This window comes from Perca flavescens, chromosome 20 (genome assembly GCF_004354835.1).
Source record: "Perca flavescens isolate YP-PL-M2 chromosome 20, PFLA_1.0, whole genome shotgun sequence".
Lineage (NCBI taxonomy): Eukaryota > Metazoa > Chordata > Actinopteri > Perciformes > Percidae > Perca > Perca flavescens.
The window spans coordinates 4,031,361-4,055,826 of NC_041350.1; the positions used below are offsets into that span (position 1 = coordinate 4,031,361).

General features: G+C 43.5%; 1 protein-coding gene across 1 annotated transcript in view; it reads right to left on the bottom strand.

Moving 5' to 3' along the window:
* arhgap5 (Rho GTPase activating protein 5) overlaps positions 1-24,466 on the bottom strand; it is a 56,879-nt gene that overhangs the window by 25,963 nt on the left and 6,450 nt on the right. The window contains exons 2-3 of the mRNA XM_028566834.1: positions 18,995-22,944; positions 16,629-16,782 (exon numbers count right to left, since the gene is read on the bottom strand). Of these exons, the coding sequence (XP_028422635.1) occupies positions 16,629-16,782; positions 18,995-22,822 (3,982 nt within the window). The 5' untranslated portion in view covers positions 22,823-22,944. The remainder of the gene's footprint in view (positions 1-16,628; positions 16,783-18,994; positions 22,945-24,466) is intronic.

Here is a 24,466-nt window from a genome sequence, read left to right on the forward strand (position 1 = left end):
GTAAAGAGTAGGAAACAGAAAGAGAGAGAGAGACTTTATCCACCATATACCAGTTAAAGTTGCTTTCACGGCCCCACATTGTAATGTCTAAACAGGAACACTGTTAAATATCTTTGTCCTCCTCGTTCATTCAACAAACGGAGAAAATGTTCATCGCAGCCAAACAATTAGTTTCAATCAGAATCATCAGCGGTTTGCATGTACAAGAAATTTGTCTTAGTGTTTTGCTGGAAAACGAAATACATTGATGGCACGCGTCAAAACACAGAAAATAGAAAAATGTACAATAGAAAATATGAAAAAAAATACAAGAAATATGTATGAATATTTTAGTTTTAAGTTGGAAGAGGTGTACATATTGTACACACTTAATTTGTAAAACAAAAAAAACTGACCGGGGGGGATGTGAATAAGTTCACAGTGTGAAGTAAAAGTAGAATAATAGGTCCATGTGGAGAGAGAGTAGGCATGAGAGTCAAAATAATGCAAAATGTCAGAGCACATAGCACACACAGCTAGGGCTGCAACTGACGGAGGCCACTTTTGAAAAAGCTCATTTTTTCGGGCGAGAAAAACAAAAAATAAAAAATAAAAGAGAAAATATGTTCACATTTAGCTGAATTTTTGTGGACGCAGTCACAGAGAGAAGGTCACGGTTAGGTTATTGCTAAAGCCAAAAAAATAAAAAGGCAATCACATTCAATTATCTAAACTACAAAGGCAGCACCGTGGTCACTTTCTACTCTCTGGGGACGATCAGCACACAGAGAGAACAAACAAACCAAAAGAAATGCAGAGAGGGCGAGCTAGGGAGGGAGGGAGAGAGGGAGGGAGGGAGGAGCAGAGTTTGGCCAGGTGGAGGGAGAGGGCGCCAGGGATGAAAGAGGTTAGAATCCCTGCTTTACCTATTCACCAGGGAAAGAGCGGGAGGGAGGAGGAGATGGGTAATGGAGGAGTGGCTGCTCAAATATTCACCCACAGGCAACACACACACACACACACACACACACACACACACACACACACACACACACACACACACACACACACACACACACACACACACACACACACACTCCTATCTTGGTGTGTCTGACCAGGAAATCCACAGGGAGGAGATTAATACTACATACTAGGAAGCAGGACGTAATGCAGTGTGTGTGTGTGTGTGTGTGTGTGTGTGTGTGTGTGTGTGTGTGTGTGTGTGTGGTGTAAAATGAAAAGAAATGTGAAAACTGTGTATGTGCTTACATTTTAAAAGGAACAACTGAACCAAACACCTAATCAAGATACTCAAGAGCCAGACTGAGCTCCTAAAGTGGCCTATGTATGACATGCCGATTTGTATGCTGCGTGTTTTGCGTGTTATCAAGACGCATAATTGCTTTTTAGCGTGTTTATCAACGCCGTTCGGCCGCCATTGCCATTACGTGCGATTATGTTGCCGTAGGGAGTAGTATGAAAGGACGCAAGTCTGCGGACAGGTAAAACACAGGACTTTCACCCAGGAGAGCCGGGATCGCGTCCTGTGTGTGACGTTTATTAACCGTTTTTTTTTTTTTTTTTTTTTTTTTTTTTAAGCCTTCCCCAATGTTTCTTTCCTAAACCCAACCGTTTGTTTTCCTAAGCGCATGACGTTTAACATACACACCACGTGGCTTTAGGAAAGTGGTGTGTATGTTTATGCAAAGTCATGATGCCATGTTGCAAGAGCCTAAAATAAAGATTAAGTTTCACACACACAAAGAGGGATTGTAACGCACACACACAGGGTTTGTGTCTGAGCTCTAACATCTTCTGTAACCGCATGCAACAACCCACCAGATGCAGCCTCACCTCTATGAGACCACACATACCACAAATACATCCTATCACACACATATTCATAGTGTTGTTGGTGTTTTACACACACACACACACACACACGCACGCACACACGCACACACGCACACACGCACACACGCGACCCAAGTAGCTCCTATCACCTCTCTGCCTCTCAGCTGCTGGCTTATTACATGTGGTTAAAACTCAACCTAACCATCAGCCTGAGCTACCAGTTCGTCACGGGGAAGAAAATAAAAACCAACCACCAGCCGGTGACTGGTATAGCTGGGAGTGTGAGAGAGTCGTGGCTGCTGCTGGGACTCGGCCTCAGTCTCCCAGATCACTACTGTCAAAAAGGTCAAAGCTTACAGAAGGCGGTTCATCAGAAGAGTTTATTTCCCCTGGAAGTTGATCAGTTAAATCACCGCAGCCTGCTGTCACATAAACAGTGCTGCAGATAAACACCTGCTGGGGCTGAACGCAACACAACCCCCCCCCAGAGATACACTCAACGCACTCATGTGAGAGAATGAGATTCACCGCTGACCCAGAAGTAAAATCGGAAAAAAGGTCAAGATGTTGTACTCTGTGACTTCCTTGCCGTGCGTGTGTGAAAGGAAAGACAGGAATTGTTCAACAAAAATAACGGGGAGCTGGAATTAAGTGTTTGACTTGGCCCGGCATCGAAATGTAGAAATAAAGCTGCAAGTTTTACTTAACAAATTACACACATGACAAAATATCCCAGCTTTACAGGATTATAATGTTACCCCACTGAACATAGCTGTATAAATCTATCTATATCCAGTCCCTCCAGAAAAACGCGATTATGCGATCGCATATTTCAATGCATAATCAGCCAAAGTCCGCATATTTATGCAGGGGCCGCATTTTTTTAAATATGCCGGACTTTATATATACGTGATTCTGCGCAAAATATGCGGGGCTTGCATGATTTCATAATCCCCTGCATTTTTGTTGCAAAGAAAGTCACATATATCTTAGCAGAAAGTTGAAAAATGTTGCGTTTACTTCACATAAGAGCAGCCATTTCCCCCTGTTGCCATGGGAACGTTAGGAAGAGACGTAATTACGCGACGTGAACGACATCAAAAAGCAGGGTGTTGGGAGAAATCACTTTTTTTCCTCTTTTTTTATCCAGTTCCCACAATTTTTGCAAGTTCCCGCAATTTCATTGCATAAAATTGCTTAAATATCCTGCATATTCCATCGCATTTTTTAAGAAAACGTGCTGCATAATCAAAGATTTTTGCCCGCAACAATCACAAAAAAACTCTGCATTTTTCTAGAAAGACTGCATATGGTTCATTCAGTACATCCATATTTATTCTGTTTTTCTTATTATATATTCTGTTAATAAACTGCATCTATCTATATCTATTGTATTCTTACTACTAGTATAATGTCACTGCTACTATTTGTACATGTTCATACATTGTTCATTTATCATTTATTGCAGTGTTGCTCCTACAACACTGCAATATATTTCTTGTCCTGCCTATGCACCACCTGTCTGCACTTTTCTGCTTTTTTTTTGCACTTCAGGTTAGAAACAAACTGCATTTCGTTGTCTTTGTACTCTGCACAATGACAATAAAGTTGAATGTAATCTAATCTAAATGGAACTTGGTGCTTTCAGAGAATTTCTACTTTTTCTTTCCCTTATAAAAAAAAAAAAAGACTCAAACCAATGTAACGATTATCAAAAAGAAGTTGCAGATTAATGTAATAGTTGACAACTAACTACCTAACTTTTAGGGTTAAGCATCGCTTTGATTGGGGTGGAGTTGAAACGGGTTACATGCTTACTGTGGCCACAACACAACAAGCGCCTGGAAGTACGGCGGCCGCAACGGAAATTCAAAAATTGCGAGTTCAATTTGGAACGGATGATTGGATTCAAAACCAAATGTTAGTCTTTGAAACCATTCCAAGTTGGAACCGGTTCTCCGGATGCCCAGTCCTACTAACTAACTAATCTTTACAGCTCTATAATAATAATTATGATGTGACAGACGGATAGTAACACCAGCAGGCCACAGGTCAGACCAGTCCCATCGGGCTACTGGGAGCACTGGCGCCTCGGATCATCGAACAGGAAGTTTCCATTGGACATGACGTCAGTGCAGCTACCAGCAGGAGAACAACAAACACGTACACACACACACACACACACACACAATCACACCAAACACACACACACACACACACACACACAGACACACACACAAACCCTGTATGGGAGTTTAGAGAACGGGCAGCGCACCAGCAGCCAATCAATTTTCAACTTGAACTCTCACCGATTTCCGCTCTCTTCTGCTGGAGCACAAAGAGCTACAGGCAGAGATAGAAATAAGAGAAGATGAGAGAATGACTGACAGGGAAGGGTAAGGGAAAGAACTCTGTATATTAAGATTATTTCTAATCTCCTGTCAGTTTTGTTTTGATACCCTTAACATCATCCCGAACGCTCTGTGTCCAACCTCTGGGTCCACTGAGTGACTGCACGCTGAAAAACCTATGAATTATTTTTACAAAATCTATTTCCACTCCGGTGAAAATCCCTCTATTCCGCTACAAAGTCAGGAGTGGTGATCTGACTTCAAAGCAGGCTAAAAATAGCCAATAATCAGCTTTGTATGAAGCCTGGTTGACACGGCTGCCGAATCATTTCTCCAGCAGAGCTCAGGGGGAATGTTAAACACCAGTGAGCTGGGGCTTCCCTGCTTTTTCCTCAGAGCCACACCAGCAGGGCATCTGCACCAACTGGCTCTATTACAACACAGTGAGCCCAACGATGACACATGCAATTAGATGGTCGGGCTGATAGCGATGCCTATAGAGCTCAACGGTTACCGGCCACTTCTTTTAACGGCTCTGGTTACGGGAGTGTTCAATTGTTTCATTGACGTTTCAAAATTTGCTTATATAAAGAGTTTTAAGTCTGGAACCGAGCCAACCAGCTACGAGATGAACAGGGAGCATAAAACATTTGATTCAGCACAAAAAAAAAAAACATTTTGAAAATGGCGAAAAAAGGTACAAGACCTGTGTAAAGCAGGGATCTCCAACCTTTCTTTATCTAAGGGCAACTTTTAAAAAACTAAAGTGGCCGAGAGCTACTCGCATTACATCGCCTTCATTTATTTACATAACACACATAAGCTGATGTACACGTATCAAATTGCAATACCCACAGCTTATGAAAAATCTTCACTTCATGTCAAGGTTCATGACTATTTTTTTTTAACTTCTGTTAGCCCACAAAGTTATAGCTACATCACTGAAAATATTCCCATCAGGGTCCAAGAAAACATGACCACTTAACATTTCTATGGCCCACAAAGTTAGCTACCTCACTTTTAATATCGTGGTCATTTTGGGTCTCAGTTTGTCAACCTATTGGCGAGCTACCGGAAACCTGCTCACGAGCTACCGGTAGCTCCAAATCCATCTCAAATCGGTCTTTTTTCTTGGTTATTAAATGCCTAAAGCAAGTCTAAATTAAAAACAACACTTGTTCAGTACTGTTAGGATTAACACGTTTAACTCCGCTATCTGGGGTTTTGATTGAGAAATGCAAAGCAGCAGGGAAAATTAAAAACTAAAAGGATGAATTCCATAAACTGACATAAAAGTGCATTTCAAATGATGAAAAAAAAAAAAAAACGTCCAAAAGCAAAGTTTCAGACTTGTTTTATTCAGTCAAATAGCCGATGGAAGTTCTTCTGAAAGCCCGTCTCCTCCCTCCATCTATCCCTCCGCACATTATACTAAGTGCTGGGGAAGATAACAACCAATGGGACTTCCAAATGCATCAACATCAAGAAGCCATTTAATCATATATCTCTCTCTCTCCCTCTCTCTCTCATTTCACTTCCCTGGGGACGAGGAAACATTTAATAAAACTTCCCTAATCGAGCTCGGCAGCAGGAAGCCAGTCGTAGCAGTCTGCTCTGCAACTGAAAGACGTTGCTTCTCTTAAGAGCCCCCGGTTCGCCAAGCGGTTTCATTCTCAGACGCCAGACCCATGTTCGGAGAGCTTTTAATGTGAGCAAAAAACTGACTCCATTGTGCCGTTTTACATTTGGCTTTAGGCCCAGAGGGAGCCAAAAATGAAGTTTCAGGGGCTGCTGGGGGTTCCACGGTGGGCTGGATAGTTACATTTTACTGATATGTTATTCTCTGGAAACGCAAAGATTTCAGCAGGGGTTCACGGATACTAGATTAAAATATATGCAGCCTGAACTGGTGCAGACTGGAGCCTGGGGCACATGTGCTTTAGCCATTTTTAAAATACCAAGATGTCAGCAATTTTAGGTGAACAAAAGAGCATTTGGGAAGAAAACAACTGAGCCTCTCCAGCACTGCCTTGCATACTCCCTCTCACCTATTTTATGAAGCATTTTACCATCACGACAAATGAAGCAAGAGGTTTTCCATCTGATGAGACGCACAGATGTTGTTTTATTTGTAAAAAAAAAAAAAAAAAAAAAAAAAAAAAAGATATGCGTTTTTTAAAAAGCTAGCTTGTGCGGTGAAGTGGTAACCTTTTACTGCTACTGCGCCGCTACAGAGGCAACATGGCTGGCATATAAAATGTGAAGAATTTGCATCAGCACCCAGCAACAGTGAGTAGTGAGCACTCAAAGTTAATTATTCACTCCTGCGCTGTATATTGATTAAATTAATTTGAATGGCCCAAGTTTAAACGGTGAAACTATCTCTATAATTCATAATTTTAATGCCTAAAAAAGTTACAGATAATCAGTCTTTTCTGCCTAAATTTTAGCCTCGAGAAAGTAAAACGCTCCTTTAACACACAACTACTGGACTAATCTAATGGAAATCATTCCTGCCACATACCACAAAACTGCACAATAACTCACAGCTGTGTGTGAGATAGCTCCTTACCTCACACAATACGATATTATGCACTATTATGCTACTACACTGTTTACTTTATATTTAATACATACACATTTTATTTTATTTTTGTTACATTTACTATGTATGTAGGTTGTATATTTGTATTCTACACTTGTGTCAGTGTTTCCTTAAGGATCTTTTTTTGGCAGTGGGGGCAGTTCTGTTAGCAGTGGCGGGCCGCCACTACAAAATCAACATAGAGGAAACACTGTGCGTGCATGCATACATTCTTTTCATGTCTAGAAGTATATCTTTTGAGTAGGAGTTCTTGTAACTTGCTGCTGTTACACATTATTTCCCAGTTTTCGATTAGTCCATCCATCCAACCATCCATGGTTGACGACAGCGGTTCAACTAACTTGACGGAGCAGGCCGTCCCTGTGTCTCCCTCGAGGACATTTGGACGGTGTGACTTTTTCTGTTAACAGGGCCCCCCCGTAACCACCGAGCCGCCCCGCCACCTGAGCCCCTGCCGGAGGACACCCAACAACGCTGCGTTCTCCCGCAATGAAGCAGTCATTTTTCAAAAGCTACAAATGCTGTCTGAATATCTGGGAGAGATTACTCTTCGTACGGAGAAAGGTTGTGGCGTGCGTGGGCAGGAAACTTTTGGCAAGTACATCGTGTCACCTTCTCTACACTAACTATTCATCCTCATCTCGTTTAAAAAAAAAAAAAAAAAAATCTTTTTTACTTTCTTCCTTAGCTTTCATTTCTTTTCCACTGCACTTCTCTCTCAGGAGTATTATCAGCGCTCTGCGGCGCTGACCCCTTCGCCTCCTTCATATTGGATGTTAGAGCTTAGTGTGGAAAATATAGAGTAGAGACTCATGCTGGACCTTGTACAGTTGGGTCATCTAAAAGCCAGATCCCTGCACTGCTGCATTTTTGCAGAAATGTAAGGTCAGGACCTATCAGTGCGCTGTAAAGACCACACACAAAAAGAGAAAGCCAAGGCAGTGGCAGGGTTAGCCATTCAGAGACCGACGAACGAATTCTTCTTCACATACAATCATTTGGACTCAAATAGATAAAGTCATATACGCTGACACGCATTCACGTTTCCCTAAGAAAGTATGTGTAACCTAGGCTGACCCAGGTATTATTTCGGTTTAGTCACAACACTTTAATCAATATCTCTATCATTCATAGCATTTTGCCCCCAGCTGCATCCCTATATGCAGCGTTTTCCTTCGGTTCGGGGTTTAAGGGTCCTCCCTCAAGAAAATGTTACGTTTTTCAATTAAAAAAGTATGCAATTTTACATTGTTTTGGACCATTATTATCACCATATCTGTGTCTAAACCGTTGGAAAAGCTAGAGCAGATAATAGTGAAATAACACTCAAAAAACTTTAAGACAAAAAACTTCTTTAACCCTACATGGGTATGGATCTGACAGGAGTCTTTTAGTTTTGATGTTCACGTTGATTTTAGATTCATTCAGCCTAGGTGCTGCCCAGAAACGGCTCTGGATGCTGCACCTAAACCTTATAATGGCAGGGAAAACCCAGCCTATATGAGGGTGTATCTTTCACAATGGTGTACTTCCTGGTTTAGTAGAGACAAACTTGGCGGCAGAGAGACACTTGTATCCAAAGCAAAGACATTATGCAACATCTCAAAAACAAAAGTTTGGAAGTCGGACTAACCAGTGGCACCAGTGAAGCAGTGTTTTATAAACACTTCAGCCACCATCCATTGTGTTTTGTTGCACCTGGTGTACTCAAACAAAGAATGTATCTGGCTTTTACATGGCTGGTAGCAATTCAACACTAAAATGCCTGGATTGGTTGGGGACATCACTATTTTAAAAAGATGATATACCACATCCTTTTAAACCACATATTTGTAGCTGGGGGACAATGAAAGAAACGAGAATACAGGCTATTAACCTTTTCTATCATGACCGTATTATTTTTTTTACTATGCTTATAGTAGCATTTCCTAAGTTCCTTCAGTTTCAGTTCTTGGCTTCAGTTAACTTACAGAGAAGGACATTGTGTAATCCTGGATTGTTAGAAGAAGTGCGTACATTCCCCGTGTCCTCGATATCTAACAACAAATCCATGAATAGATTATGAGGAACGCAAGTAGATATGGACGGTTGTTAAAATAAGATCCTAAAAGCTGATCATGTCAACTGAAAAAAAAAAATCAGATACCTGTGGATAGAGCTGTAACAGAAGGATATACTTATATATCATGTTGGCGGACAGATTCAAGGACACGTTTTTTTTCTTTTTTAATAAAAGAGTAGATTTAGTCTCAGTTAATACATCCCCGTCTCATTTCAACAAAGCTGAGTTATGTTGGCAAAGCTGGGTGCTCAGCTTTGATTTAAAAACAGTGGTTTCAAGGCCACCTTTTCTTTGTCAGAAACCTTAAAGACTTTGGTTAATTTTGTTCTAAAAATCCATAAACCTTAAAAGGGTTTGCAGGGCCCTTGGGAAGCCCGTTAGTTGGATTAAAATTAGAATGTGGCGAGTGGGACGCAGTCAAAAATTGATAAGCTGAAACAGAGAGGCAGCGAGCACAGACCAAACATCGGCCTCATTTCATGGCGGAGTTTTATCTCAGAGTTTCTTGGAACATTTCTTTGACGCTGCACACTTAAAACAATACTCTTGACACAGACCTACACTTAATTAGCCCCTCCTGGAAAATGTCATGTTTAGTTTCTTTGTAATTCCTTAGAATAATAAGAGTTTTGCATTCAATCTTGCAGGTTGGAAGGAGCTGACGTACAAACCATATGACACAGAGTTGTCACACAAACCCAGCAAATAAAAAGGACACACACACACACACACACACACACACACACACACCTTCTCATCTTAACACTTTCAGTCACATTTATAGTCTCGCACTGCCACGCACATAAAGTCAGTTTTTCCTCTCTCACTCACACAGACACACATGCGCGTGCAAACACACCTTCTCATCTCAATGCATTCAGTCACATTTATCGTCTTGCACTGCCTTGCACATTAAGTTTTTTCTTCTCACTCACACAGACACACATGTGCGCACACACACACACAGACACACACACAGAGACACACACAGAGACACACACACACACACACACAGACACACACACACACACACACACACACACACACACACACACACACACACACACACACACACACACACACACACACACACACACACACACACACACACACACACACACACACACACACACACACACACACCTTTTCATCCCAACACTTCCAGTCACATTTATAGTCTTGCACTGCCTCGCACATAAAGTCACAGTTTCTCCTCTCAGTTTCTCCTCTCACACTTTCTGGTCTGAAACCACAGACACCACAATTAAGCTATCATCACCTCTCTGCCTCTGTGCCTCTCGGCAGGCAGCTGATTACATGTGGTGAAACCAAACCAACCGGCATTGTGGCCTCCCGGAGATTACCGCTCCTCGCTACAACCACAAAAGCAACAACAACAACAACACTGAATATACTAAGCTTGTGGATACGACTATTTCATTTATTTATTTATTTTTTTGTGGACGCGAATCAATTTGCTAATTAATCCGTTAGTCTATCAACAAAAGATGAATCAGGAATGATTTTAATAACAGATTAGGTCATTGTTTAAGCAAAAAAGCCAAACATTCAGTGGCTTAAGCTTCTTAAAATATTAATATTTGCTGATTTCTATGATGGTAAATTGAATGCATTTGGGTTTGGGAATGCCAAAACATGTAATTTAAAATGTGATTCGACTCTGGGAATCATTGTATTATAGGCCAAACAATTAATCGCAATATAATCAGTTTATTCATTAATTGAAATGGAAAGGATTAGTCAAAAAAAATTTCCAGAACTGGAAAAGAAAATGACCACCACAGGTCCCCAGAGCCCAAGTGACAGCTATAAAAAAAATATATATTCAATTTAAAATGGAACAAAACAAAAGATCTGTGCATCTTCACAGTTATCACGGAAGTGTTGATAAATAACTATAACAGTTGTTCAATTGTCAAATGGACGAACTGATTAATCGTTTGATCTAGAGCTGGGCTACATTTCCATACAAGTGCTGTTACCGTACCCGAGTTTCAGTAAAGATACTGAGACTTTTTTATAAATATCTTAATTTGAGAAATATTTCTAGTTTCCTATGAATGTAACAAAAGCAACCAAACCTCTCAAATCTTAGCTCATATTATGCTCATTTTCAGTTTCATAATTGTATTTAGAGGTTATATCAAAATAGGTTTTATATGGTTTAATTTGAAAAAAGAATTGTTGACATGCACATTGCTGCAGCTCCTCTTTTCACCCTGTGTGTTGAGTTCTCGGTTTTAGCTACAGAGTGAGACATCTCACTTCTGTTCCATCTTTGTGTGGAGTCACACATGTGCAGTACCTAGGTAAGGACTACTAGCCAGTCAGAAGCAGAGTATGAGGGCGTGCCCTGACAGTACCTAGGTAAGGACTACTAGCCAGTCAGAAGCAGAGTATGAGGGCGTGCCGTGACAGCACCTAGGTAAGGACTACTAGCCAGTCAGAAGCAGAGTATGAGGGCATGCCCTGACAGTACCTAGGTAAGGACTACTAGCCAGTCAGAAGCAGAGTATGAGGGCGTGCCCTGAGAGTACCTAGGTAAGGACTACTAGCCAGTCAGAAGCAGAGTATGAGGGCGTGCCCTGACAGTACCTAGATAAAGACTACTAGCCAGTCAGAAGCAGAGTAAGAGGGCGTGCCCTGACAGTACCTAGGTACGGACTACTAGCCAGTCAGAAGCAGAGTATGAGGGCGTGCCCTGACAGTACCTAGGTACGGACTACTAGCCAGTCAGAAGCAGAGTATGAGGGCGTGCCATGCTAGCAGCTAGGTGAGCATTATAACGTGTGTTCCAAAGTGACCACGTTGGTCTCTGAAGTAAAGGCTGGACTATAATAGAGCTGTTTGGAGCAGTTGGTGAACAGAGTTTTCTGTTGGAGATGGTAAGTCCCTTTGGGGGGGGACTTTGGGCTTTTTCACTTTGTAAACCTATAAACGTGCACAAAAAAGATATATAACACAATAAAGGAAAGGGGAAAAGCCAAAAAACATAATATGAGCACTTTAAATATTGTTAACGCAAGCAGCCATACAAGAACTTTGCGAGTAAAATCCCAACTTTCAGCTGGACCACACTTGACCCCTAAGTCGCACCGTGTATGTGGTATTATGGACTTATTTTATTTATTACGTCAATAAAGTTTGTGCATCTGTAGGTGAAACCATAAAACAAATCCTTTACTGGGAGTATTTATCCAAAAAATAAAAAACACTACAAAATGTGTCCACCATAAAGAGGAGGAAGGGCTTTGACATTTCGACCTTTCCCTCCAATTAAAAAGGGACAAGTGTCTGGTGTCAGATGGAAAAACAGCAATAACCCAACATAGTAGTGATGTGCTGATGGTTCCCATTGGGACGGTGGGTTTCCCCCCATCCTGCTCACAGGTCAGAGGTCAGAAGGAACATCAGCTCTGGAGTCGGCAAAGCTGCAGTCTCTTATCTCTGCAGACAGAAGGGTTTGAACTAGGGCTGCACGATACGAGGGAGATATGCGATATGAATATCACGATAACCATATGACTTGTTATATATAAACAAGATATTAAAGTGTACTCAGTTCAGCGTTTCTGCCGCTTTCAGTATTCTTCTCAAATGTGACAAATTAATTGTTGAATTTAAAAACAAACAAAAGGAAATCATTTCCAACATTCTTTGATTGAACAAATTGAACATTGAAGTGAACACAAAAGGCCCCACTGAAAAATAAGGAATTACAGTTATATTTCAAAGTGTAGTTGTTTTTTTTGAATTGGCTTTTGTGATTTGTCGCAGCCTTTGTCGTAGCCATTTTGCAGCCCTAGTTTGAACACAGTTTTACCCCTGAAGGAGGGTCTTTCTAAGCACTGAGCTATCACGCCAACACCCACAATCCCTTACCAACTGTCAAAAACTGTTCACAGGGCGACCCCACCCTCTGAGCTATACACTCAAATATGTTATACAGCCAGATTAAACCCCTACCGAGGCTGCACATGAAGACTATGTAAACTCCTAGATAGACACCCTGACAGAGAAACAATCTGAAAGGTCTCATGAAGTTGTAAAAGCTCTTAAAGTGTCTGTATGTGAATAGGGTTGGCTACCGTTTGGATTTTTACGATTCCGATGCCGAACCGGTACTTTTAAAACGATTCCGATTCCTAAACAGATTCTTGAAAAACTGAAAAATGACCTCAAAGATGTAATGTGGTTACTAGCGATCACGTGCAGTGAATGGTTAATATGCTTTTACGTCCGTTTTGGTGAAGCCCAGAGGGGAAAATATGGCATTTTAAAAGTAGCCTACATTTACGGTAGCTAGCTAACGGTAGACTACAGAGAAAGTGTAATATTTTTACGTCCGTTTCGGAGCGACAGAGGGAAAATATTTCAGAACTGAAATGAGGAACCCAACCGTATATATGAAGCACCTTATACAACAGCAGGCTTAAAAAAACAAAAAAGGCACAAAGATGTTCTCGCTGGTGAGAAATGATATTCCAGAAAAAGAAGGGGAGGGGAAAAGCTGTTAAATACACCCAACAGACCGTCTGGACTTAGAGGGGTTCACGGCACTAGCCATGAAATCTCCAATACACCACTGTCAGCTGGCAGGCATCCACAAACACACACAAACACACACACAGACACACACAGACACACACAGACACACACAGACACACACACACACACACACACACACACACACACACACACACACACACACAGACACACACACACACACACACACACAACGCTGCCTGGGATTAAACCTAAATTTGGTTGGCAGCCACCGACGGGCTCATGTAGATCCAGCTGAATATCAAAACATATTCGGAGGGGATTTTCAGGACAGGAATTAACAGCCCCAGAACGAAAAGAGCTCAGACACAAATGCTACCTTTAAAAAACCGACGCGAACACTGTGACCACTAGTAGGAACACAGGAAATACCTTCTTTTCATGTACACACTATGACTATACATTTGCTGCACATATGGAGGGAGATGGAGAGAAAGGGGAGTCAAGTGATAAGACGTGTGTTGAGAGGAATCTTTATGTCGACAGGCGAGAGGTTCCTCCATTCGGGTTGAATTCTGCCACAGTGGGTACAATTACAAAACACCTGAATACGTAGAGAGCCATTCTCTAACTTTCACTAATAACAGAACTGATCCGGAATTGAGTGGACAATAAAAAAACTGAGTACCTGAGCCAACACTATTCCCCCCCCTCCCTCTCCCCCTGAACACACAGCAGCAAAAACTCTACGAGAAACATTATGTCAGAGAATTTGACTGGGCTAAAACTAGGGCTGTGCTCGATTAAAGAAATTCTTAGTCTAGTAACACTCATTCAATTGTATCGACTAATCGCAAAGAGTCACGCAAAAGCACCACTTTAATTCTTGTGTTTACCAGAGATGTGCTCGTACGTTTCTTGGAAATAAGTCGTTCTGCATGAAAAAAGCATCAAACCTGACTAATGGACTAAAGAGATCTAAGTTGACTAAGACCAAAATGACCGATTAGTCCACTAATCGACTAAGAGGGAGCGGCCCTAGGTAAAAGTTACTTTCAGCAAGAGACAATTGTGCTTCTTAGAGCTTATTCAAAAAGGCATTAAGCATGGAAAATAGTACTGGACCGTGTGTAAATACATTACGCAACAAACTCATAGATTATTAAAAACGTTTAAAAATGAATGTCAGTGGTAAGAGGGAGGAAACTAACAGTTGGGGTAGCTGCTTGGGTCTTTAAGGGGCTGAGGGGAAGCTTTATAAAAAGGCTAAATGTGTGGAGCCCGGCGTTGAAAACGGGCTGGGTCGGGGGTTTGAATCTCTCTGCTGTCGTCCACAAAGAACATAAACAGTCAGAGGGGGTATAAATATCTATCAGACTGATCCGCGCCTTCACAGAGGAATCTCTCAAACTTTTGGTGAAGGCTTCTGTTTCAACAGCTGGGCAGGAAGCCAACACATACCCAGCATGCACTGCCTCAACAGTTGGAGCCACACATGTCCAAACAGGCCGCGTGTGCGGTTTCAAACTCCCTATTAATACAATGTAAAAGCAAACCAAAGTGCGTTGGATGAATTGCTTAAAAGTTTTTCCTTAAGTTTTAAAAGTTCAGTTGAGAGTTTTTCCGACACACTTTTTCACACATTTGAACCGGGGATTTGAACCTGCAACCCTTGAGCATGTGCTGGCTGATGGGAGAGAGTCACAGTATTACTGACAGCTCAGACTGTTAGGTATATGGCTGCACCTAACGATTGTTTTCATTATTGATACATCTGCCACAAAGAATCACAATTTCCCAAAACCCAATGTGAGTTATTGCTTGTTTTGTCCAATTAACAGACCAACAACCAAGGGGGTGAGCTTCGCTTCAGAACTCGAACCTCCTATGGCGCCATTTTGATGCTACAAAGCAATCACCTCCCGTTAGCATCCCATTGCCTCCCATTCATTTTGACGTCACTTTGACAGAGAATAACTTTACATCTGAAGCGTTTAAAGACTCTATTCGTCCGTTGTTTATTTCTAAAGAAACACGACAATGTATAAAAGGCTCCATTACCTCGTAGCTCACGTTAAGGCTCCGTAGCAGACGCTTTTATAAAAATAGGCTAACGATTGGGTCATAACCACGAGACTTACTGTCACACAGTAGAGGAATTACCGTATAGTACAGGAGAAGCTCACAGACAGTTTTGACTTACATGAGCTGTTTAAGTTTAATTACTAATGTTAACTAGCATTTTAGTTAGCAATAATGAGCCTGTGCCCATGTTATCTCCTTACATATACCTACGCTCTCCGTCTCTGTAAGATTGGGAATGATTGAGATTTCTCTCTCACAGCTACCAGAAGATTTCACACTTTCAGACACGTTGCTCACGTCACATCTACGTCTTCAAGCTCAGTTGGAGGCTGCTCAGTAACACTCAGCCAGCACCGGGAAAGAGACTTCTGATATCCTCCACTGGTCTACGTCCAGAGACACGGGATCTGGTGGTCCATTCTTATATACTGCCTATGCCAACAACCCCCGAAATCATTTACAATGATATAGAACAAAGAAAAAGCAGCCAATCATCACATTTGAGAAGCTGGAAACAGCAAATATCTGGCAATTTTGCTGCTATAACTAATAAAAATCTAACAATCCAAAGATACTTCAGGCACTCCTAAACTTTGTCTTGCATGTTCTTACAGTAATCTAATTGTCTATTCTCCCTTCCTGTGTTGATTTACTGCCATTCCTAAATTCGTTTTTTTTTTTTATCTCTGTAATCTTGTACCATCTTATTGTGTAGTCATTCCAGCAGTGCTTTGGCAACACATCAAATGGCGTGCCAATAAAGCTCATTGAATTGAAATTGACTTGTATTGACTGGCAGCCTGGCTCGCTGGTTGACGACCAGACAAAACATGCTCGGCTGTTGATATCGGAGCCTAGAAGTGAATCTCCTTTAGAATTTAGATTCCCGTGCTTCCCCGCTCCCACCTTCTCTTGTTCAATTACTCATTTTGGAGAGACATGAGAGGCAATTTCATAGCAAACAACCACATTTTTGCGTGTAAGAACAAACCAGCTGTACCTTGCAAATGTTACAAAATACCAGAGAGAGCCTGGTTGCACCTGAACGCACAGGCAGAAGACAGATAGAGACAGATAAAAGGAACACAAAAACAACAGAACAAGAGAGTGGGATAGGACAGAGGACAAGAGAGAGAGAAACGGATGAAAACGTATGACTCACCTGTGTGCTCGATGTAGTCGACACATTTCTCGATGAAGAGTGGGATGGGTCGGTCCGGGGTCACCAGGTTCTGCAGGGGAACTCCAAAGTAGTTGCTCTCCCAGTTTCTCCGAGTGGGAGGGTACAGAGGCTTGGGGGGCTTGGAAGATTTCGGCTAGAAAGAGGAGTGGATGAGAGAATAAGAGGAGGGATTGAGATGAGATGATAAGAACCGAGGCAAAGGGAGTGGAGAGTAAAAGAGGGAAAGAGATGGAAGGATGGAGGGGTAGGATTGGTAAGATAAGTAATAAAGGAAGGAATGAAGGGAGAGACAAGACAAGAGCCAAAGAAGGGAGGATGAGTGGAAAAAGGGGGATAGAAAGGAGTAAGAAGGAGAAGGGAAGAAGGAAGGGGGGGGGATGAGGAAATAGAGAGCAATAGAAAAACAGGAGAGAAGGAAGGGGGAAGTCAAAATGAAGAAAACAGGAAATTGCAAATTTAAAAAAAGATTTGAGGGGCAGAATAAGAAGCCAAGTGGGATGATGGAGGAGAGTCAAGAGTATATAGTAAGGGATGAGGGGAAAGAAAAAGGGAGTGAAGGAAAAGAAGTTTTAAAGAAAAAAGGAAGAGCAAGACGAGATAGAAAAAAAGAGGGGAAAGGAGTAAAAAGAAAAGGGAATTGAGGAAAAACACAAGAGAGAGAGAGAGAGAGAGAGAGAGGAAATGGAGAGAGGAGGGTGAGGAGAGGCAAAAGATAGAGATGAAGAGGAGGAGGAGGGTAATTGGGGAATAGATCAGACAAGTTGGTGGGATGAAGGGAGCGAGAGGGAGATAGCAGAGGGAGGTTCATGTGGAGGAAGACGAGAAGGAGAGAAGACAACAACAGACAAAACTGTTATTCAAGACCAAAGCTGGGACGTGTAACGAGGTGGCTTTGATTTCCCACACTGCTCTGCTCTTCAAAGTGTTGTCATGCCTACAGCCGCTCGTGCATCTCTCTAATTGGCCGGGACGGCGACTAAACACCTTCCATTTTGTACCGAGTGGTTGTCCGTTCCCTCTCCTCTCTGGTTATCAGAGACAGTTCGAATGGCTCGACAATGCCCTGCATTCATGATGCCCATGTAGCGCTGGCGGCTGTTTTCATACTGATTTGCACACCATTATCTGATTTGCGCCAGCGCGCTCGCTCGCACGCACACGCGCACATGTGTGTATTTGTCAAAAGTCCAATTGTGCGTTTGTACTCGAGCTGCGGGAAACTGACAAAATGTTCTCGCTGTGATTATTTTTGCTTAACACTGCAATTGCTAAACAGCAGCCCTGCCAACAGCCAGATTATTTTCAGTGTATGATATTTTTCAAGTGGCTACAAACATTTTTAATCAAAATCAGATGTTGCTGCTTAAGATTTACACTGTTTGTTCTAACGAGGCTGGATTTAGCCTAGAAAAAAGGGGAAAATAGCGAGGATCCATTCTGAGCACTGAAAATGGAGGTAGTTCATATTGTATTGCCTTTTTAGATTGCATTTATAAATCTCCAATGCAAATGTATATTAAGTAATTTGTCAGGAGTTGTTATACGGGTACGTGTGGGTGGCTGTACATACACTGTATGCTAATGTGTGATTTTAACTGCATTTTTTTAAACCGCTGTTTGATTCGTACCAACATTTCTTCTTATTTGTTTTTTTCTACACAAAAGTGCTAGCTTATTGCCACACATGTATTCATACAGTACTTGTCCAAGAGGATAGTGGCTTTATTAAATGCTCTGTGTGTGCTCAGTAGTCTCAGACAAGCCTTAAGAGAGCTGTTGTAAAGGATAAGCAGGCTTCTTATCACAAATGCGGCCTCTGCCCTGAGATTATACAAACAAGAGCCCTACTGTCTTTAACAGTGCGTCTTTTATCAAGCTTTTTATTGGCTGTCTGGGAGCCTGTTAAGGTGGGGAAGCTCATAAACTATTTCAGCAGTGGGGCAGATCAATCAAATATCAAATTAGTTCATTCTCGCCATGAGTCCCGGGCCTATTAAAAACTGAAATCTGCTCACATCTCACACTCACACAGTTCTGCTCACACACTCCTATACACAATCTCTTCTGCTCTCATTCACATACACACTATTTCATTCTCTCTCTCGTATTCAATGCACTGAAGCTCTTATTCAGTATATAGTAGTCATTCGCAAAAAAAAAGAAAAAAACACACACAAAAAAAGCTTTGGCTCAGTCTCTTGAAGGCTCAAATATATTTGCTGTCTTGCTTCTTTTAGTCTTTTGTTGCTCTATAAAAAGGACTTTTAAACTACACTGTTTGCTACAAGCAGTGGATAGCACTGACCTAACATTAAAACGTCAGATTCATGCCAGACAAGACTCACCTTCTTTGGTTCCTTTGGCGTCTTGGGCGTCTTCTTCTTCTTCATCTTCTTGTCCTCCTGCTCAGGGTCGGAGGTGATGGCGGGGTTATCTATTCCACCCTTCCAGGGGTCGGCAGGGGACAGCAGCGGGTCCTCCTCGCTGCCCCGGTGGGCTCTTCCCTTCTTCTTTTTCTGCGTGGCGGGGCCCGACTCCTCCCCATCGCTGTCGGAGTGGAATCGTCTTTGGTAGGCCTTTGTCTTGCTGAACAGGATTTTGGAACGGTGTTTGTATTTCGACGGCCGCCGTCCGGCCTGGGACTTCCTGTCGAACCCGTTCTCTTCCTCTCCACCTCCGTGGAGGCCGTGCAACCCGACGAAGGAGTTTCCGATTTTGACCAGGCGGCTGTGCGCGTCGTCGGGCACGGCGTATATGTCGTCGTTGTGGAAGCCCCTGGACCTTAGCAAGGTGTCCACGGGGTCTGCATAGTTGTCGGACGCCTCCACGTCCTCGCTGTGCGTCATCGGGCCACGTGGGATCCTACGGTTGCTTCGCATGCCGGCTTCGATGGTTTTGAGCAGGTTGGGGTCCAGCTTTTTCACATTAGGTTTGGGGAGCACTGGTTTGGGCCGGACGGGTGGAGGCACTTTGTGGTTACGTTCATGTTCTCCAATTGGCGTGCTGTGGACTGGGTACTCGTTGCCTTCTAAGTCGATGCGGTACTTGGCCCGCTCGCTGGGTGTGGGGAGAAGCTGAACGTCATCACCTATTGGACTGTAAGGTGGGGGGGCCTCGTTATCATCGTCAGATTCTGGGTAATAGGTATTGTAGGCCGGGGAGTGGCTACGGGGCGAGGTGGGGAAGACGTCTTCGCTGGCGCCAGTGGTGCACTCCCGCGACGAGCTGTCAAACAGGAAGGAACTCTCAATGTGCTGCTTTTTCTCCAGCACCTCGTTGAAAAAGGGCGTAAAAACCTCCGTCTGCCGATGGTACTGCGACAGCGAGTAGAGTGCCGTGAACTTGGCAGTAATCTCCGTGGCAATGTGCTCTCCCTCTGTCATCAACTCTTTGATGGCATCGTTCTCAAAGAAATCTGCCTGGCTGTCTGTAATCGCCACCATCTGGACGGGGATCACGTCCTGGACTTCGGCCAGGAACGCCCGCAGGGTCGCCATAGAAGCCTTGCGTTTTGCAGAGTAGACCAAAATGTAGCCGTGCACCATTTCATCTTTGCGGACGCCGATAGCAGTGTGGTAGGACAAGACGGTGACCTGGATCCTCCTCCTGCTGTCCCCGATGATCTTGTCCAGTAGGAGCGTGTTGCTCTGGCCCGGATGCCCTGCGCTACAGCAATGAGAGTCTAGGAAAGGCGAGAGGATGAGGTCAACGCTGAAAGGATCCCAGCACATAGCGCACATGACTATCCTAAGGTCCGTCTCAGACATGTCTTTGATAGAGGGCAGTGGGGCCAAGACATCAAAGTTGTGCTTCAGGCCTTCCAGCACTGCTCGGAGACCCTGCTTAATTTGGAACTCGGTGAATTTACGTGGAAAGGCCCCGGAGGGGATGTCGACGAAGGTGCACTGCAGCTTGTTTGCCAGCTGTTGGCCCTGGTGCCTCAGGATAGGTATGTTTTTGCAAACATTGTCCCTCTGATTAGCCAGGATCAGAATGAACGGCAGTGGTCGAGCAAACCTATCTCTCCTACTCTGTGCTATCTCCGCTCTGATCCTGCCTATGCAATCTCCGATACAGTTGAGGGACTCTATGGAGTTGAATACACAAAAACAGCCATGCGGCTTGAACGTGGTGACCCACGAATGGCTAAAGAGCAGCGTGGAATTGACATCCACGGGGAGAAGCTCCAGCTCGTAAATTTTACCATCCAGTGTGTACTCATCATCTGTAGACTGAGCTCTGATCTCATTGGCTAGTTCCTGTGAGAGACCCTCCCTTCCCAGGAGGCAGAGGTTGATCTTATCGATGTTGGCACTGTTGTAGTAGAGATTAGAGCGGCCGTGGTCGAGCTGCACCAGCCTGTTTCCTAAAACCTGCTCCACTTTCAGATCCACACAGTTCTGCCCACTCAGGCACGTCTCCTTGGTGGGATGATAAACAAACCCAATGTGTTTGAGGAGCAGCGACTCTCTATCTGGGGCGAGTTTCTGCAATGCTCTGTATCTGGGCTCCTCGTTCAGCACACAGTGAATCTCGCTCATCTTGTTGCAGCTGGGGGTGGCATTCAGATCCAAGTCGTAGAATAGCTCAGCGTGCTCAAAAAGCATTTCCTGAAAATCCTCTTTGGCCCTTTCAACTATTTCCTGCTGGTGTCTACAGTAAACATCCCTCCTATCTGATTCCGTGATGTACTTGTAGGCCTCGTCCTCCATGACAAAGCACATGACTTCCTCCCAAGGCTGCCCAGCGCTGATAAAATGAACCCTCTCCAGCGTCTTCTTAAACCGGTCTTTCATCTCCACCCTTCTCTTCTCAGACCGCAAGTGCTGGACGTGGTTGTGGTAAATTCTCTCACCGTCGGGCGTGTCGAGGATGTCAAAGGGTATTCTGCGGTCGCTTATGTCGATGTGGTCCGTCTCGTCCCACGGCGTTTGTTCGAGGACCACAAACCAGTACTGGAAATCGGCCCGGTTCCGGATCACACTCTGAGCCTCGGGCCACGAGAGGTGTTCGACCTCCTCCAGGTTATTGAGGAGGTTGTTAAGGGTTTTCGGTAGCGTTGTCAGGTACTCTTCCCGCCTCCTCTTGATGTGCTCCTGCTTCAGTTGTGCAATGTGCTTTGTGAACATGTTGCGTGCTTTTCTGGAGCCCTCCAAGGTGATGAACTCTTCATAGTCCGGTTGGCCCTTCAGATTATTCATCACCATCTTCCACGTGGTGTGGTAATCTCTCAACGTGTGCACGATCAATTTCTCAAATCTATCCGTTACTGAGGCAACAAGCTGCCGTTGGATTTTATAGGCCTCCAGGTATGGCACAGTTTTTGGCTTCCCCCTTGTTTTATCCAGCTGCTGGATGAGGGCGTTGAAGCAGAGCTCTGCATTGACGTTGGAGCGCGCCGACGTCTCTATTAGCAGCAGGTTCTTCTTGCTGGCGACAAAGGCCTGCAGGTCCCTCAGGTGCTGGTCCACAAACTCATCGCATTTTGTGGCAGCGACGACAATAGGCTTCTTTGACTTGATGATTTGGGAGTAGAGGCTGTTGACAAACTTCATTTGGTCGTCAAACTTTCTGTTGCAACCCTTGCTAACGTCGATGCAGAGCACAAAGCCGTCGATATTCAGCTTCCCGTCGGGCATCTGCTTCTGGTCAAAGTCCTGCTCCAAGCCCAGCTGGTCCGTGCAGATGTACATAAGCTTCTCTGCCGACTGGAGCTTGGTTGATGCTGCCCGTTTGGTGTACGGCTGCAGGTTCGTACTCCGATGCGGAAGAAACGTCTGGTCATCAATGAACTCCGTTTGTTCGATGACTTGTATTTTACAGTCCAACCCATCGTCCCCTCTATGGGACACCTCCCCCCAGTACAGGAAGTGGTCATTGTTGACCACGCGTCCCCCAAAGTCTATTGTGCTCAACACCGAGGTGTGCTCCGAGTAGTAGTTGTCCGCATTGGGACGAATATATCGGTTGCATAGGCAGGACTTGCCAACGCCACAATTTCCCTTCTCTTTCTCCGTTCCCGAGAGGCCAACCACACTGACGGCGAATGATGGGGGGCGCGCATCCTTGTTCTTGGCCATTATATCCCCCCGCTCATCGCTAACTTGGTCACTTCCAGTAAAACAGGTCAAGATATCATTCCAGTTCTGCTTGTTAGACGTACAGAGGCACATTCATCCTGATTTCCCCTCGGTAGTGGTGAATCCCCTACCAACTCAATCTCTCTCTCACAGTTTCTATCCTGGGTCTTCTTTAAGCTGGGATAGAACAGCCGGCTTCTCCTTTTATCACCTGCCTGCAAGACATAGAATTTACAATTAGGAAAAGATAAAGGCAAAACAAACAAAATCAAATTGGCACAGATTTTTTTCCTCAGGGTACTTCAGTCTTCTTATCACAAATAATATAATTAACTTTTTGTTTCTCAGCATATCCCTCTGGGACATATATGTACATGTATGCACGGTGCGGTGATTTTAAACAAAAAAATCAGCCGTGTTATTCTGCCATTAAACAGAGTTATCAGGAAATTAGACAAAGGTACACATTATCACACTTGTGCAAGACAAAATAATCCCTCCTAAATGGTAAAAGCTTAATAAAAAGGTTTTGATCTGCCTTTTGTGTATTACTAATAAAATGAGCTGGTCTTAAAACACTACTATAATAGGTTTATAACATTAAAAAAAGGTGACGAAAAAGCCCCCTGCATTTTTTAAAAACCAGGGTAACAATTTGTTCTAAAAACTGCAATGTCAAAATGGACTTTTGAGAAAACAAAAGCCAGAGTGTGACAGTGCAGAGAAAGAGAAAGTAATTCAATCATGGGCCGGGCGTGCTCAGCAATGTCACTTTTCCCTTTGCAGAGAAAAAGAAGTGCTTTCAACAAATTTGTGCCGAGGCAGGATAAAAATGGCATGCAACTCCAGCCCTTTGACAGCCACTGACCTAGAAATAATTTGCTTCGCTGTGAGAATCAAACAGAGAAAATAAATCAGTTCACAGATTTGTTATCACTATCGGCACAATCTCTGGCTACATGATTAGGGCTAAAATGTATAATCCTGTTTATTTTGCCCGTCATTCCTCGTAGTATATTTTGCCTGACATTCTGGTCATGACTGTTAATCCTAATTGGCAGTGCATATTTTCTAGTCAACGTTAACAACAAGGTGAAATAAAATGTTTCACTACTACCAATGCCAACATTCCCAATCATTATCATCTTAGATTGCCACAGTCAAATAAGCCTGAACCCTGCCGTGACCTAACCGAGAGGCGGATAACTGCAGAGAGAATTGCAGTCATTGTTGTGTTTTACAGAACGATGGCAATCAGCCAGTGAATTTGACTGCATGAGCTGGAACCACTAGCTGCAGCACGACGGCATGCTGAGCTTGAGAAACTGCACCAGAGTAGGAATTCGGTCCACTGAGACGAGGCAACGAGGTTTCCACTGACTGTTTATAGAGGCCAAGGTGATGTCGTCACCTCTGTGGGGGTTTTGTGCAAGGAAATAAACTTCTATGAGTTCAGCAGATCTACAGCAACCGTAGGAAACCAGTAACATGTATGGAAACGTACTCACAAGTCCAAAACGAGGAGGTTCCAATTATCTAATATTTAAAAAAGTGACCACACGCAACCAATTTTCCTATTGGTGAGACTACACAGTTGTGCATAACCTAAGGGGAAACTAGGGCAAACTACCTGAGAAAAAGAATGCAGCCTTAAATGTTTAGTCAGCTAATCTATAGTTAGGGTGCCTCCAATCAGGAGCTCCTTGTCCCTCAAACACACCCAGGACGTTACATGAT